General features: G+C 44.5%; 2 protein-coding genes, 1 long non-coding RNA gene and 1 pseudogene across 6 annotated transcripts; 2 read left to right on the top strand and 2 right to left on the bottom strand.

The window, feature by feature from the left end:
- Positions 1 to 701: 701 nt before the first annotated feature.
- On the bottom strand, positions 702 to 3,836 carry LOC120645320 (mitochondrial uncoupling protein 1-like). The gene is made up of 9 exons (XM_039922123.1): positions 3,639 to 3,836; positions 3,277 to 3,501; positions 3,005 to 3,083; positions 2,769 to 2,902; positions 2,573 to 2,671; positions 2,373 to 2,477; positions 1,952 to 2,029; positions 1,306 to 1,392; positions 702 to 1,163 (listed from the first exon to the last, which is right to left on the bottom strand). Exons 1-9 carry the CDS (start codon positions 3,717 to 3,719, stop codon positions 1,128 to 1,130), a joined length of 924 nt encoding a protein of 307 aa, XP_039778057.1. The 5' UTR covers positions 3,720 to 3,836; the 3' UTR covers positions 702 to 1,127.
- Positions 3,837 to 4,835: 999 nt separating this feature from the next.
- On the top strand, positions 4,836 to 11,790 carry LOC120645324 (annotated as a pseudogene).
- LOC120645325 lies at positions 5,982 to 9,374 on the bottom strand. 3 transcript variants are annotated; one of them, XR_005664231.1, is made up of 5 exons: positions 7,239 to 9,374; positions 6,757 to 6,868; positions 6,489 to 6,667; positions 6,289 to 6,394; positions 5,982 to 6,158 (listed from the first exon to the last, which is right to left on the bottom strand). It is a non-coding gene; the product is annotated as an uncharacterized LOC120645325 (long non-coding RNA). The 3 variants fall into 3 exon arrangements; XR_005664230.1 differs by having other exon boundaries at positions 5,982 to 6,394; positions 7,239 to 9,372; XR_005664229.1 differs by having other exon boundaries at positions 5,982 to 6,667; positions 7,239 to 9,370.
- A 576-nt stretch (positions 11,791 to 12,366) lies between the features above and the next one.
- Positions 12,367 to 15,293, top strand: LOC120645322 (very-long-chain aldehyde decarbonylase GL1-11-like). Of its 2 annotated transcripts, XM_039922125.1 has the most exons (7): positions 12,367 to 12,685; positions 12,762 to 12,899; positions 13,914 to 14,059; positions 14,183 to 14,302; positions 14,435 to 14,647; positions 14,775 to 14,855; positions 14,923 to 15,293. In XM_039922125.1, the coding sequence occupies exons 1-7, from the start codon at positions 12,656 to 12,658 to the stop codon at positions 14,993 to 14,995; spliced, it is 801 nt and encodes a 266-aa protein (XP_039778059.1). In that variant the 5' UTR covers positions 12,367 to 12,655; the 3' UTR covers positions 14,996 to 15,293. The 2 variants fall into 2 exon arrangements, with proteins under 2 accessions (XP_039778059.1, XP_039778060.1); XM_039922126.1 differs by lacking the exon at positions 14,775 to 14,855 and having other exon boundaries at positions 12,446 to 12,685; positions 14,923 to 15,274.
- The last annotated feature ends 617 nt before the right edge of the window (positions 15,294 to 15,910 follow it).

The following is a 15,910-nucleotide window of genomic DNA, read 5'->3' as shown; positions in this document are numbered from 1 at the left end:
ACATCGAGGTTGGAATTGGAGCGATGAGTCCACCAGCAATGGAGAGGAGCACGCATCTATTCGCTGGCAGGCTTGATGTAGGCGGCGAGGCGATCAATAAAAAGGAAAGGTGGACGATCAATGCAAGCGTGATTGACGACCAGAATGATCATGGAGTAGGATGGGCGTACGCAAGATTTAAATCGGCAACATTGGGTGGGCATGCGAACGTGAGAGATCACATCAAGCGATAGAGAAAGTAATTAGTGCATGAATAGAAAGGTAATCAGCGCTGTATAAATAGAAATATTGGCCAAAGCTAGACGCCCGAGGAACATAATTATGGGATCAATTTACTTTCCAAAAAAATAGGTGGATTTACATGTATCAAAGAAAAGTTAAGTACGGTGGATCATTTATTGCTCCCAACAAACATGAGTGTGATTCCATGTTACAGTGGAAAGTAAATTTCGAGTATGGTGTGATTTCATTACTATGCGTGTGATTCCATATGAGATCAATAGGTGGGTACATAGGAGAGCTATTGTGAGAAAAGTTGGAGGTTTTGAGTGGAAACATTTTAGAAATAGCTGTTTTCGTCTATCCACCATCTTGGGACCTGCGGTGTGGGGCCATCTGTGAGGGATAATGGTGGTCCACTTTAGGTGAGAATTGTTTTCAATTGTTTCAACTTTTATAGTATAGACTAAAGCAAACACAACTACACAAGCCAAGGCTCTCAGCTCATCACATAACAATCAAGCAAAAGGCTCTCAGTTTCATCCTCAACAGAATCAAGCATCATGCCCAGCAGCCATTTCAGTGAAAGTAAAAACATCGCCGCAGAGGCGACAGAAAACATTAGACATTCTGCAGATGCTCATTACTGAACTACTGCAGTGTTCAAGTTCCTCCATTCACCAGTTTGAAGGAATACACTATGACATCTGTTTGCTATTTCTGAATTTATTTGTTTCGGGATCATGCAAATGCCCCCTGTTATTTCTTCTTGCAATTGAGGTGTCAGATTTCTCCTCATTACCCAATCCTCAAGGGGAAGGTGTCATCAATTTTTCCTTTTTGGCAGAAGAAAAAAAATGTGCGCACCATTGTACGCCACCCACCCGACAGCAAAAGCTTCTCCATCTTCAGCTTGCCGGTTTCCTCACAAAAAACTTTTGAACCTGTCCAGGACAACAAACAAAGTGTTTATATTCGATGCAGCATGTTGCTTATAAGCAACTTTTAACATGCTGAGAAGTCCTGTTTCTATGAAATGTACAGAAAAATTCTAGTGAAAAAGAAAAAGGATTCAGTTTGCGTTACCTGCTCCAACGTCAAGAACATAATCACATTCCATGATCCCAATCTAGCAAAGTTTGGGAGGAAGCCTTTGTAAAATGCCAGAGGTCCCTGCAGAGTAAACAGCTATTAGCTAACACGCACCTCATTGGAGCTCATTTTACATTAACCAGGTACCGTACAAATGAGTTGCTAAAACATAAACTGATTCCAGATAGCAGTCTTTGAGACTAAATTTGACAAATCACTGCTCAGAATAATTTTTAGCAGCTCTAAATGGTGTATAATTGGTAATGAAGGGAAGCAAACCTTCAACGTACTCTAAAGTTCAAAATTTAGTTCCTATCAGCATAAAAGATGAACCCCGCAGACCTGCTGGGCCAAAAAAAAGATGGATGGCATATGACGGCATAAGCTATTGTTCTACACTTCTACTCCCACACTTCGTTACAATGACAAATTTTCGTTTAGTCCAAAAAGGTAACAACCGACCATAAAACCTGCCTAAGAAAGCCCTGGGAAGCAAAACTAACTGCTGCTAGAGTTACGTTTAACTGGGGGCCCGCCATATGTGGCTGTCACCAAGAGATGCAAAAAAGTTATATTCTACCTACAAGCTCATCTAAATTTGAATCCAGAATCATGACATGAGTAGCAGTGTGGAACATACATCATTCTTTAGCGTCTTCACAAAACAATCAAGCGTGCTTTTGTAGGCTGATGAGTCACCCATCATTCTTGACTTAACCTGCAAGAAGATGATTCTTATCAGTCTTGGTTACACTAGAGGGGCAGGGGAGGTAGGGAGAGAACTTGGAGCCAATAATTCAGTTAAGAATCAATTTTTGATAGTTGGCAATATTACAGGACACAATAAAGTGGGGGAACTTCTGGTTCTGGAAACACGACCAGCATCCATTCCCAAAAATTAGGATGCGCTCGTGAAAAACATTTGGTAGAAATTGTAAGTGTGAACCTCCCAGATCTAATAACAAAGGAAAATACTAGTAGTATCTAAATTCTGATATACAGTGACAGCCTAAGCTGAGTTTCCTGAAAAATGTGGCATACGGCAGCAGAGGACATCTCACCACATCAACCGGAGAACCAACACAAACAGCGAAGAAGCCAGCACCGAGACCAGAAAAGAGGTGGGTGACCACATCATCTTTGAATCCAGGGAGTTTCAAAATTGTCTGCGCCAAAAGAAAAACAGTTTGTATGGGCAATTGAAGGAAGGAGCCATGGAGCAATTCATCAGAGAGAAGAAAACAAGGGGGGCACAGAGCACCTGCTTGACTTGATCATAACTTGCCAACTCAGCAGCGTTGATGATAGCGTTGCGTGCTACATTTGGTCCTAGGCCGGTCCAGAGAGCGGTAAACCCTTCCTGGTGATACATATGTATGAGTGCGAGGCAGCTGATAATTCATCGAGGGGCAAACAGAGCAATCGATGAGTGGGAGTTAGTCTGGAGAAGATCAGACCTGCCTAGCGATCTTTGCATAGGCATCCATGGCGCCAGCATAGCGGCGTGGCACACCTGGGGCAAGCTTGCCCTCAGCCTGGAGCCTGACCTTGACAAGGTCAGTGGGGTTGGCAACGGCAATTGCAATGGCACCTGACGACGACGAGTAGCAGTAGCCGGTGTGAGTTGCACGCGTCTATGAGTATGACAGAGGTTGAAGCAGAGGCTGGATGAGGTCTGGTAGTGGTAGCATACCGGTGGTGAAGCCGGCGGCAATCTTCTTGGAGAGGGGCACATCCCCGACATGGTCTTGGCCGACGTAGAAGGACTTGACCTGTGCATAGCGAGTATGTAAGTAATGTGTGGTTTCTTCTTTTCTTTCATGAGAGAGAGAGAGAGAGAGAGAGAGAGAGAGAGAGAGAGAGAGAGAGAGAGAGAGAGAGAGAGAGAGAGAGAGAGAGAGAGAGAGAGTATGTAATGTGTTGGACGAAATGCAGCAACAGGAAGAGATGGAGTAGAAGGCGTACGGGCTCGTAGAGGCCAATGCGTAGTCCTCCGTAGATGCACTGTCGGTGGAGGCCCGGCACGATCCCCTTCCAGAGCGCGGCGGCCCCTTCCTCCCTGGCTATAGTGGCGGCGGTGCCCAGCAGGCCGCGGTACTTGGGCAGCGCCGCCGGCGCTGTTGCGTCCCCCACGACGGTCTTCTGCAGCTGGAGGCGGACCTTGGCCGTGTCGAGGGGGATGGTGCATATCTGCGAGTGACAAGAGTCATCTCGAATCCTAATCTCTCGGGAAGGAAGCGGATCGATGAGATTCGTGGGCGGGCGGGTGGGCATCGCCGGAGGAAGGAAGGGGAGAGATAGGAATACGATACGGCACGGCACGGTACCTCGGCGAAGCATGCTGCGATGGCGCTGGCGGTGAAGCGGCCGGCGAAGGTAATTTCGCCCTTGGAGCCGTCCGCCGGCATGGCTGGTGGGCGAGGTCGAAGCAGCGAAGCAAAGAGGAGGGAGGAGAAAGCGGCGAGACCCCCCCTCCTTGATGGGAATGACAAGAGAAGAAGATGCGGGTCTCGGTTGGGGGTCAGCAACTAGGCAACAAGCAAAAGAAGGAGACGGCAACGGCACTGGGTTGCTTCAGACTCTGCATCCATCCATCTCAGCATCTGCTGCAATGCAATGCAATGCAATGCAATCCAGATCACACACACCTAGATAGACCGATAGATCCTGGCTGGCCATGACTCAGGAGCTTCTTTTTTCTTGTGAGAAGAATTGTGATGATCAACTAATAGGCCAGCCATTTTTATGTCTTATTGGGCAGGCAGATATGTATGGCTCGGAGCTCCATGTCAAAAATTCTAGAGGAAGTTAAACTGCTGCTGTCTGTCTTGGGCGCACTTGTCCTGGGAATCTTTAATTTTGACGATCGGGGCAAGGGTACTACTAGGCCTCTTAAGGTCAGGGGCTCTCATGGTGCCCGATCCTCTTCCTTCGTTATCTGTAAACTCTTCCGGTATTTCCATTCGTATAATGGAAAATTATAGCTCGTTTGACTTTTTAAATCTCAATTTTGACCACTCATTTTATTTTTAAATAAGTTTGAAATGGAGGGAATAAAAAGTAAAAACACATTACCATTACAGTGTTCATCACAAAATAATAGAACCAATTTACTTATATTATTCATCCCAAGAGAGAGCATGCTGTCCAAGCTGGCCACCACATCAGAATATATTAGCAGCTTGCTCATTCTCATCAACGATGTGGAGCCCACTCACCCTCTCTCCTCTCTCCCACCCCACAAATTTTAATCTTATATGTATTTATGACAGGTATGACTATATATGTATATGCGGCTATGCGTATGCGTCCACCACTAACTAATCCGGCATATTTTTTATCCAAAAAAAAAACTAATCCGGCATATTAAAATTAGTCAAACCTTTTGCCCCCAGGAGGAGGGCCCAGCCCAACTTAAGCGCGCCATTGGGCCCAACCCATCTCTCTCTCGGCCCACTGGATCTTCCTTCTTCAGCCCAACCCGGCCCACTTAATCGTCGTCTTCCCCATCCATCTCTCTCTCTGTTTCGTTCGCCCGTCGAGTGGGGGGCAAAAAATCCAAATCCAAATCTAATCGCCCGCAGCGCACAGGATGGTGGGCAACGGAGACGCCCCGGCTCCGCGCGAGCCCGAGGGCGAGGAGGAGGACACCGGAGGCGTCGTCAAGCTCATCAGCGCCGAGGGCTTCGAGTTCGTCGTCGACAAGAAGGCGGCCATGGTCTCCAACACTCTGCGCGCAACATGCTCACATCCACGGGTACAGTTACATGCTTTACCTTTCGATCCGATTCCTCCGCCATCACATTAACCTCATCTGATTCCGCCCCATCTCCGTCATGCTGCCAATCATCCAGGAGGCTTCTCCGAGACGCGCCAGGGCGAGGTCCGATTCCCGGAGATTTCCACCCGCATCCTCGAGAAGATCTGCCGGTACTTCTACTGGTCGCTCCACTACTCCAGGTTACTCTTGCAGCTTCTACTAGTGCTTAAAGCTCTCGGGTGTTTGCTTGTGGGCAGTCCTCACTACCTGCCATGATTCATTGATTGACGGCCTTCGTACCATTAATTAATGATTCATTGATGGCCCAGCTACAATCTGTCACTGCATTATTTAGGATCTACTATACTGCATAGTATCAGTATGTGTTTCAGTTCTCCCGTTACCCATCCTGTAAGTATCAGTATGCTCTGCATATGTTCATTAACTTCTACGAGTACTTTGCGCACGCCTTGGCGCGCCTAGCCATCATCAGATTAAGGTGGGACATCATTAATACATATAAACAGGTCATTAACATAGTATGGCCATATGTTAGTAGGTACATATGATAGTACAATTATTTCTCATATACAATGCACAACTACGTATTAGTACAAAAGCGCTACTGCCTATTAAATCTTCTGGCATAGGCAGTGCTAAATGTTAAGTCCCTGGAATGGTTGTGTTGCTCCTGAGTCCTGACCTGCAATCATTGTGATTTAATTCGAATTAGCGATAAATTGATGTCAATTGCAAGGTATGGAGGTAGATGCAAATGATGGCAACCTTTTTCCAATCTGGCTTAGTGCTCTAAGCACTGACATGGTTTTGCTTTGGTCTTGTTTGCGATGAAGACGGGGAGTAAACCCTTTCTCGCATTACATTGGAAGTAGCATGCCCTGTTTCCCCCCCCCCCCTGTTTATAAAGGAACATGTAATCTACAGAGCTATTATTTAGTCTTCTAATAGGAATCTAAATACACATATTTTTTCACGTCGGTACGAAGTGTCGAAGTGATAGAACTGATCAAAGGATGTGACAGAAAACATGGCTTCCTACTATTGCCCTTAAGCCCTCGGCTGATACCTGCTACAGTAATGCAACCAATTAGCACCAGTGCCACCCATACTGCAAGCCTGGCGGTGTTGCTTGTAAGAAGAATATCCCCTATCTGAAAAAAAAGCACAACAGAAAAAGAAATTTTTTTGCCACTCACACGCATAGAAAGCCGTATAAGAGAAGTTGGAGCAAGGGTTGGCGTCTTGGCAAGCTCGAGCACAGCATGCTATATGAAGAGTTTGGAGCACTGATGTATTTGGTTTCTGGATTTGGAGCAAGCAGGTATTTGTCATAGATTCAAGCATACTGCTGCAAGCATATTGGAAGAAAATATGCTCAGAGTTGGGAAGAACAAACCTCGATGTACATGGCCTTCTCAATTTGTTGTGCAAGCTCATGGGTTAGAGCAAGAACCGATGCTTGGCACGCAACCAATCCATAATCAACTGCTGCAAAATTCCAGAATAGAACGTAGCTATTTTCTTTATTCCAAACTGAGCATGCTGACTCACATCAAGCTGATGGCTTCTCATAACCTAAAAAATGAAGTAAAAAGATGGTTATAGAGAAGATAAAAACTGTAACCATAGAACGAATATCAAGAAGTATAGGTTTTTTTACATACCGTGGTGAGTCCTGCCATAGGAGCCTACATTACTAATCGGTAGAAGCCAATATCAAGTGGTTGGAGTTTCCTCCTTGACTTTATTTGGTGAGTGGTCTTCCAACTTTGTTTCCTGTATGGAGAAAATGCAATTGCAAAAGAAGAGGTAGATAGAAATGTTAGGATTGTGAATTGTGATTAGCTCTGATGTAAATGTAGCTTGCAGTTTGTGTATTTTTTTAAAACCTGCTGCTGCGCTGGCTGGCATGCATTTACTTGAGGTAGGACATGTTTCTTGGAAAAAGATTTTGTAAGAAAAAATATGTTAAAGATACTTTGCATGAGAGTTGAGATGGTCGGATAATCATTTGAATAAATATCTATTTTCTAAGGTGCTGTTTAAATTGAAGAACATAACTGATCTGATCCGTGCTGAATATTTTCAAGGCGCAACTATACATTCTTAGCAACAGAATATCTGAGGAACAATTGGTTTTATTTACCTCAGATTGAGCCATATAGGCATTTCCTCCCATGAGTTCCTTGTCGTTCCATTGTCATAACCATTTGAAGAAGCTTCAGATTTTACCAACAAAAGGGACCAAGCTGTGCCCCCAAAAGAAATTTCAGTTAGACATTTCACTGTTCATTTTACAATTTGCCACCTTATGCTGATGAAGAGGGAATGTTGTATTAAGTTTGTTCTTGTTCTACATTATTACTATAAAACTTTGCTGGAGTAGCAGCAGCTAGAGGATGAGCTGCTACCGACAGCAATCTGAAAGAGAATTTACTTGCTTTGTTGCTTGGTGAAAATCCACCTGTCTTATAGTACCATTGAAAAAAGCCTTGTTAACACGGGCTTCACAGACCTCACCTATGGAAAGACATTATCCCCACTGGTGCAATTTGAACAGTTACAAATGAAAAGATAAGAAGCAATTTGCTAAAACTCGGAATACTAATGGTCTCAGAAATGGTCATAAATCATTTGATATTTGCAAAACCTCCAGAAATGTCAAGTAGAAAAGGACGATTATGTTCTGTAATGGAACAGAAAATGCAATTGTTTACAGGTCAATAACAATAATAACAAAGCAGCAGCAAAAAAAAAAAGGGATTGGATGAACTGGAGGAACCCGTATACTGCTACATCAAAGTAACCATGACCTGCACATAACCACAGCTGGGTACGTCCCTAACCAATTCTTTGCGGATGCTGAATTATCATATCAATATTTGTAAGGTTAAGTTCAAGGATCTCTCTTTCAACCATATATCTTTTGAGGATTATACAAAAACGAAAACAAACAGCATATAAGGGTAACAAAAATCTATCATGACATGGTTGTACAGATAGAATTGCTGAAGATGCAGAAAGAGAAGTAAAAGTTAGAGCTTCACATGACCCAAGTACAATACCTGATAAGCATATTTTACTTAGCAATGCTACATTAGTTGGAATGGTCCTTCAGTTTACTTTGCAGCCTACAAAAAATAGGAACCATCTGGAAAGAAATTTTGTACCAAAGAAAACTCTGGATATTGCTAAAAACAGAGAGAGACAGGGGACTACCTGATCATATTCAGAACCTTGATGGAGAGACACAGGGCTACCTGAACGTAAATAAACTGAGGAGGGGAACAAAAATTAGGAAATCTTGAAGAGCAAACGTAGTAACCAGTTTTTTAATGTGCATTTGAGTGAAGTAGATAGGCAAACTGAATTCTTAACATTCAGCTTACAGGAACTACAATGCAAGAATGGAAACAAATAAGTGTTGAAAGTATCTGTTAATAAATCACTAAAGAGAGAACAGAAGGCACAATCAGTCTGAAATTGAAATAGCTGGGAGAACCAAATCAGTTTGAAAGGCAGAGCCTCCTATTGGTAAAGACAAATCTTATTAATCAATCTGTATACTCAGGAGGCTACACAGGTAAGTGGTAGACGCTGCAAGAAAGGTGAGGACCAAAGAAGTAAAAGCAAGAGGAATATAAGAGAGAGGGACAGGGGTGATGGCCATACTCAGCAGCATCATATGGAAAAGGCAAAAGCAAGTGCTGACTGCAAGAAAGAGCGGGAGGAAATGACCAGATGCAGCATGCTGACTGGGAGCGAAACCAAAATTAGAAAATGGGTGTTACTATCGTCGCAAGAGGCATAACCAGAAATTTATAACGAGGTGCTCACAGACGTCAGATGGCTGACAACAGCGACATGGGCCGGAGTTGGTGAAGAAAACCACGACAAAGTTATTATAAGTTATTGAGACGGACGGCGGCAAGGGAAGAGAAACTGCGATGGCGATTCGAGCATACTGCTACACCCATTTTGATTCTAGGAAGGAAATTGGGGAGGCATGGATTGGACCTGAAAAAAGAAAAATAATCTGGTGGGGAAGAACAGATTTGGGAGATGGATTCCATGTGCAAGAGGAAGTAGATAGAAAGTGAATCAGAGGTCCAATCCGAGGGAAAAGGATAAGATTTGGGCTGGAGGCTGGAGCGAGTTCAATCTGCGACTCCAAATCCGATTTGGATCCGGCGGTGGGGGGCACCTGACGAGGGAGCCCGAAGGGAGAGGGTGGCCGACCCAGCAGCAGCGCCACTGCAGCGGGTGATGTGGGAGCAATCATGGTGGTTGGAGTTGGCCTGTACGCCGGCGGTGGGCGGATCCGGCTGTCCGGGCGGCGCGGAGCAGAGGGCGCGCCGGGGACGGGGACGACAAGACGTCGTGGAGGCGCGTGGAGGATGAGGTGGGCTGGCAGGCGGCCACGGGTGCACGGGGACGGGGACGGGGACGAGGACGGCGAGGAGGCATGTGGAGGAGGAGGCCGGGCGCGGATTCGGTTGTCCGGGCGGCGCGGAGAGCAGAGGCCGCGCCCGCGCCCCTGCGCTGTCTGTGCGGCGGGAGGCGGCGAGGCGAGGTGAGGATGCGGCGAAGGCCGCCGGCGTGTCGTCGCCGCCGCGGGCGTCGGTCTTCTCGGCACGCTGCTACCGCAATGGCCGCCGCCGCCGTCTTCAGGGCCCTCTGTGAGGAGGGTTGCGGGCGCACGGAGGACGACGAGAAAGCTCTGGAAGTGAAGTGAAAATATTTACTGCTACAGTGCACACGGGTGAGATGAATGCAGGCCATCGATTTACCATCCGACGCTGTAAATTTTTTTCACTGACGTGGCCATCCTGAGGTCGCACGGAGCGGTGCGCGAATGACATATAAGAAACTAGTAGTTTCTTGATATCCCGAGCTAAAGGGTCTGCGTTGGAGTATTTCTCTCACTTATTATTGGTTCAAATCACCAAAGTAAATTTTCACTTCAATAAAACAATCAATCAACCTGTATCTAATCTAGTGGAAACCGGCAGCATGGGCAGGCATCGGAATTTGAGTTTGAGGCATGGCCAATCAGGATATGTCTTTTGCATTACTTAATCTTGTGTATTTTTGTGATTTTTCGAAATTTTATCTTCTAGCTATGTTACCTAATTTATTATGTTTTTTAGAATATTTATTTCCACCTTCTTCGTAATGCAATGATACACACCGCTCATGTTTGTTCGAGGAAAAAATGAATTTTTTTAAATCCATCTGGCTAATGGTCCACGAGTTGCTTAGCATCTACATCTATGCTATCCAAAGTATTTTTAAAGTATTGAATAAATACTACGGTTTTACAAGATACTTTGGTTTTTAAAAGCTCATGGGTGTTTGCTTGTTTTGATGCAAGAAACTTTGTGGTTTTAAAAACCGTAGTACTATCAAAATTATAGTCTTTTTGGAGTTTTAGAAACTCCACCCAGGACCTCTTTTTTCTAAACCTTGGTTTTGCATATCTTTGTCTTATAAAACTACAGTTTTTTTTATAATGATAGTTTTCTAAAACCACAACATCCAAACAGAGCTTAGCTTGCTCAATACAGAGTATCCACTGCTATCATATTTTATTCCCTATTCTATTTTGTCATGCCTTTTCCTTCTACTGTATTGCCCTGCTTTTATTTTACATTACTTAGCTTGGTCATACGAATTTGTTCTAATTTACTGGTGGTACGATTGACCTGCCGTAAGAATCGATTGAACCTGAGCCTGAATGTATAGTTTGGTTCTGGGAAGGTAAAGCTTAAGCTGTGTAGAACCTCACGTGTCGTAAGTTGCCCTAATTAGTTGGCTGGTTCGGCTTGTCATCCCCTTTCCCAGTAAAGAGTTAAGACTTAATACCCATTTAGGAGAGCATCAATTGAAGCCGTAACCGTGCTGCTGTTTTAACGGAAAGTTGGTAGTGTTGTACTGCATCATGTTGATAATGTAGTCTTTGCTGTTTTTAAACCTCGTCAATCGAAACTTGGCATCCTCGAGTTTGAAGGCAGGTAGTCGTTGTGTTTAGCACTTCGGTTGTGTTATATCATCTGCAGTTTGTTCATGAAGGCGTGAGGGGCTTGATGAACAAACTTGTTGAGATTTTGGTGGTCCTTACACTGAGCAGAGCAGAGGAGATTTAAGTTTATGCCCGCCCCTGTGTGTTACCTTGTGTGTAGTAGAAAGAAACTTTGATGTGAGTCTTGCTGCCTATACTATTGAAATATATGTAAAGCAGAAGTTGCTGCATAAGTGGGGCAAGAAAGAATGGATGCTAGTATGATCTGCAGCAGTTCCTTTGAGTTGCTCGTACCGCAGATTGAATGATTTGTTTTGGTTTGGTGTGGCTGTGCAGTGGGACCGAGTCGTCGGAGTTTGCAATTGATCTCGATACAACACTGGAGCTGATGATGGCCGCAAACTACCTGGACACTTGAGGAGGAGGAGGTGGTGGTTGTGCTGCAGTTTTAGGTGTATTATTATGAATGAGTGGAATCGTCGTCCCTCTTTCTCTCATTCATGTCTACATCTATCTAGCATCCACCGGCTGGACTGGGATATTTATTATCCGTAGATGCGATCCGATCTGATCTGACTGACCTGACCTGACCCGGTGTAGGTGTAGGTGTAGCTTAGGCCGTGTTTGGATGCAAAATTCTAAATTCCATTTTTTTTCCGACAAAGACTTAAATCTAGACGAAATAAAAAACGCATTGCGACTGCTGTCTGTAAATGGCGAGACGAATCTAATGAACCTAATTAGGTTGTAATTAGATGCTAAATTACTACAGTAATGCTACAGTAAATAATCTCTAATGGCGGATTAATTAGTCTCATTAGATTCGTCTCGCGATTTACAGATGAGTTTTATAATTATTTTTGTGATTAGTCTACTTCAAATGTAGAAAGATGTTTTTTTAAAATATTTACAACGCGCAACCAAACGGGGGCTTAATGAAGAAGTGTAAACATGGGATGAGACATGTAACGTGCGTGCAAGTATTTTTCTAATCCACTAGACACTAGTAGTTGTGCGTGGGTGCTGGTGCCAAGACAAGGCAAATACAAAAATAATCTGTACGTAGCACCATGTTTTGCTGTGAATCCTCCTCCCTCGCTCCCTCCACTTGTGTATTGGTACCACTACCACTCTGGAGTTTTTTTTTTGAAGAAATACTCTGGAGTTTTTGGAGCTGGAAGATCGAGGACATTTATTTCAATTGCATTGTATATCTAGTCTTAACTAGAAGAAATGATTCCTCTCGTCGTAGGAATAGGAAAGGGAAGCAAAGGAAAGGATTCTCCTCTCCTCGCATCGCAGGATCTGGGGAGAGATCGACCATACCAGTCCCCACGCCATCATCCCGTCTCCCTCCGTGTGGTTCGTTGGCGGCGGTCCTCAAGTAGCCGTCGCACGTGGAACACGAGACAGCTACAGCTTAAACACAAGAAGAAGAGGACGCCCCCGGTCGGGAGGAGAGGAGAGGAGAGGAGAGGAGACCAGACCACCACCACCACCACTCCACCCCCATCACAGAAACAGAGAGAGCCCTGCCTACAATGGCGGCGGCCCTCGAGTCTGGCTGGCAGGTGCGTCCTCTCCTTCTCACTCTCCAGCATCATCGATCTCTCCCTCTGATGCATGTAATTGGAATGTCGCGCACAGGCCCTGACTGCCAACTTCACCGAGTTCCAGCTCGCCACCGTCTTCACCTTCCTGATCCACGAGGCCGCCTTCTTCCTCTCCGGCCTCCCCTCCCTCCTCTTCGAGCGATTCGGGCTCTTCGCCAAGTACAAGATTCAGGTACGTTTGCCGACGTTTAGTTCCTCTTCAGCCAACGCCAATCTATCTGATCTGATTCAGTTCATTCGTCGATAGATTATCAGTAGTGCTCTGCTCACTAGTCACCCCTGCTGGTGCTGTGTTTAATTTCTGGTGAATGTTTCCTTTTCTCCGTCAAGGAAATACTACTGTATGTATTGCCTAGTATGCTGTAAAAGAATGTATATAATATATAGGACAATAATTAAGACAACTGGAGATAATGTCGAGAAAGGCAGGCAACCAGTTTTTCTTTCTTTTTACCTGTCAGTCAAGGATTCGGTGAGCAAAGGCCCGGAAAGATTATGACAGCGATAGATCAGATGCTTCTTGTTGTTTTGGCTTCTAGTATGGCCCAAAACAAGGCTAGCTAGGCAACCTTTCGCATTCTTCTTCTTTCATCCTCCCACGCAACCATTCTGGGCTCCAGATCCTGCTGCTATCGTACAGTATCCAAATCAAAAGGAAGGCAAGTATGACAAGAATTGACCATCTTTAAAATTGTCATCACTATGGCAGGTCACCACCTTGGGCACTTGCTTCTTCGCCTTGCAATAGTATTTTATTGTGCCAGCTCTTCACAAATCTAATTTTGCTTTCCCTAATACGGGATTGCCGTTGAGCTCATTGTTCCCTAAGAAAATGACTGCCACCCACCCAGGATTGACTCTTTTGCAACAACAATTGCATGCTGTGCCTATTTTCTTCTTCGTACATGCTACCTACTTACTTTTAAATTTACTCTAGAATGCGATGCCTGCACCCCCCCTGTGAAATAGAACACTCCTGCTAAGGATTTTGTCCCCTGTTTCTAGTGTAGTTCAAGTAAAAATTGGCTGATAATCCTTTTCCCTATCCCTCTTTTTTGTGATACAATACTTTATCTGCCAGAGCTTAAGTAATAATTCAATGAGCACCTACCTATACTTATCTTGCTACTATATCTATTTTGTTACATTAACCCCAAAAACCAAATCTGTGCATGCATCTTTGCAGAAGAAGAGCAACACCTCTGCTTATCAAAACAGATGTGTCCTGCGCCTCATTCTCTACCATGTCTGTGTGAACTTGCCTGTCGTGATTTTCTCCTACCCTGCCTTCAAATTCATGGGCCTTAGGAGCTCTCTTCCTCTGCCACACTGGTATCGGTTCGCTTCCTTCCTTCTCCTTTAATTTTACTCAGCCCACTTTATGTATCATGCAAAGATAATCTAGCTTCACTGGAAGAAAAATGTTTGAGATGCTATCTGCTGTATTTTCCGCAGGACGGTTGTCGTATCTCAAATTCTATTCTACTTTGTACTGGAGGATTTTGTATTCTATTGGGGGCACCGGGCACTGCACACCAAATGGCTATACAAGCATGTCCACAGCGTCCACCACGAGTACTTGACTGCATCTCTTTATATATGATCTAGCTGTCTTTACACAATGCATGCATCGTTTTTGAACCGTTCTAGTTGTCGGTCGTCTATGATGATTGACACACACAGTAATAATGCAAATCCGTGGTGCAGATATGCTACACCCTTTGGGTTAACTTCTGAATACGCCCACCCTGCGGAAATTTTGTTCCTGGGATTCGCCACAGTTGTTGGCCCTGCTCTTACTGGCCCTCATTTGTTGACCCTGTGGCTTTGGGTGGTGTTGAGGGTATTGGAGACAGTTGAAGCTCACAGCGGCTACCACTTCCCATGGAGCCCCTCAAATTTCCTGCCACTGTATGGCGGGTAAGTAATGATTATTAATTGTTGTTTCACTTTCACCTGAAATGAAAGTGGCCGTGGCCATGGTATATGGATTTCATCATGGCTCTACACCAAGTCAGGGAACTGAATTTCATCATGAATAATGTAGCTCGGACTTCCATGACTACCATCACCGTGTGCTCTACACCAAGTCAGGGAACTATTCCTCGACTTTTGTGTACATGGACTGGTGAGAAATTAATATATTGGCATTATTCCATCATGCAGAGCCCTTTTTTTATATATAAAACTTGTAGGTTGTTTGGGACGGACAAGGATTACCGCAAGGTGAAGGCCATGGAGGAGAAGGAAGGGAACAAGGATATGTAGATCATGCATGCATGAGAGCTGCGAATAATGAAGACAGGAGGCTATTAGCAGCACGTACTGTGTACTACAATCGTACGTAATCCTGGGGATTTGTGTTAGTTCCTGCTTTAATTTGTTTGGGCGGGATTGGATGTATATACATGGGATGGGATGGCGTGAACCATTTGGATCGGAGCTAGTAGCAAGATGATCGATGAGGTTAATAATGTGACGTTTAGTTTGCTTGCGTGATGAACTAATAATAATGTCAACAAATTAATAAAGCAAAAACTATATATAGCCGGCCTGTTCAGCTGCATAACACAGAGTACAGAGGCAGGTTTTAATTTGCATTAATTATTTGCAATAATAACTCATGATGGATCGATGACTGCAAATACTAATATAAAGCAAAGCTTGACTCCGGCCGGCCTGCTGGAGCAGTCATCTATATATATATATATATATATATATATATATATATATATATATATATATATATATATATATATGCTGCCAAATTAAACACATATATACCCTATCCCTCTGGTTCCTCCGGTGACAAGCGCCGTCTTGCCGGCCAGGCTCCACCGTAATTCCTTTGCCGCCGCCATGAATAGTGGCTCGGTAGTTCAATTCGGAGGGCTCGATCGGCCGAGCTAGCTAGTGATCATGCGATTTGAGGAGACAGACAGATAGATAGATATATATAATAATAAGGAAATCCGATATGATCCTAGCTAGAGCGCGCCTCCGATGGATATACTCCGTCTCTTGTCCCTTTTCTTCTTAGTAATAATCTCCGGGCACTACGTCCGATAGATCTATCACCATTGTTTAATTTACAATGAGAACGACGACCTTGGATTTGACGATGGTTTTGACGTCGTGCATGGCGTCATCTGGAGGAGCTTGCGTTGGCCAAGCACTTCTCGT

The sequence above is a fragment of the Panicum virgatum genome, chromosome 8K, assembly GCF_016808335.1.
Source record: "Panicum virgatum strain AP13 chromosome 8K, P.virgatum_v5, whole genome shotgun sequence".
NCBI classification, from domain to species: domain Eukaryota; kingdom Viridiplantae; phylum Streptophyta; class Magnoliopsida; order Poales; family Poaceae; genus Panicum; species Panicum virgatum.
Note: the sequence above shows the minus strand (reverse complement) of the source record. Positions and strands in the feature narration are given on the sequence as shown.

What these genes read in the sequence shown, in the direction of transcription:
- LOC120645320 (XM_039922123.1), bottom strand. Translation starts at nt 3,719, where the DNA reads ATGCCGGCGGACGGCTCCAAGGGCGAAATTACCTTCGCCGGCCGCTTC. An exon ending in TCGCAGCATGCTTCGCCGAG is followed by an intron (nt 3,502 to 3,638) that starts GTACCGTGCCGT and finishes TGTCACTCGCAG; the next exon opens with ATATGCACCATCCCCCTCGA. An exon ending in TGAAGACGCTAAAGAATGAT is followed by an intron (nt 1,393 to 1,951) that starts GTATGTTCCACA and finishes TTTACTCTGCAG; the next exon opens with GGACCTCTGGCATTTTACAA.
- LOC120645322 (XM_039922125.1), top strand. Translation starts at nt 12,656, where the DNA reads ATGGCGGCGGCCCTCGAGTCTGGCTGGCAG. An exon ending in CCCTCGAGTCTGGCTGGCAG is followed by an intron (nt 12,686 to 12,761) that starts GTGCGTCCTCTC and finishes TGTCGCGCACAG; the next exon opens with GCCCTGACTGCCAACTTCAC. An exon ending in ACTTTTGTGTACATGGACTG is followed by an intron (nt 14,856 to 14,922) that starts GTGAGAAATTAA and finishes TAAAACTTGTAG; the next exon opens with GTTGTTTGGGACGGACAAGG.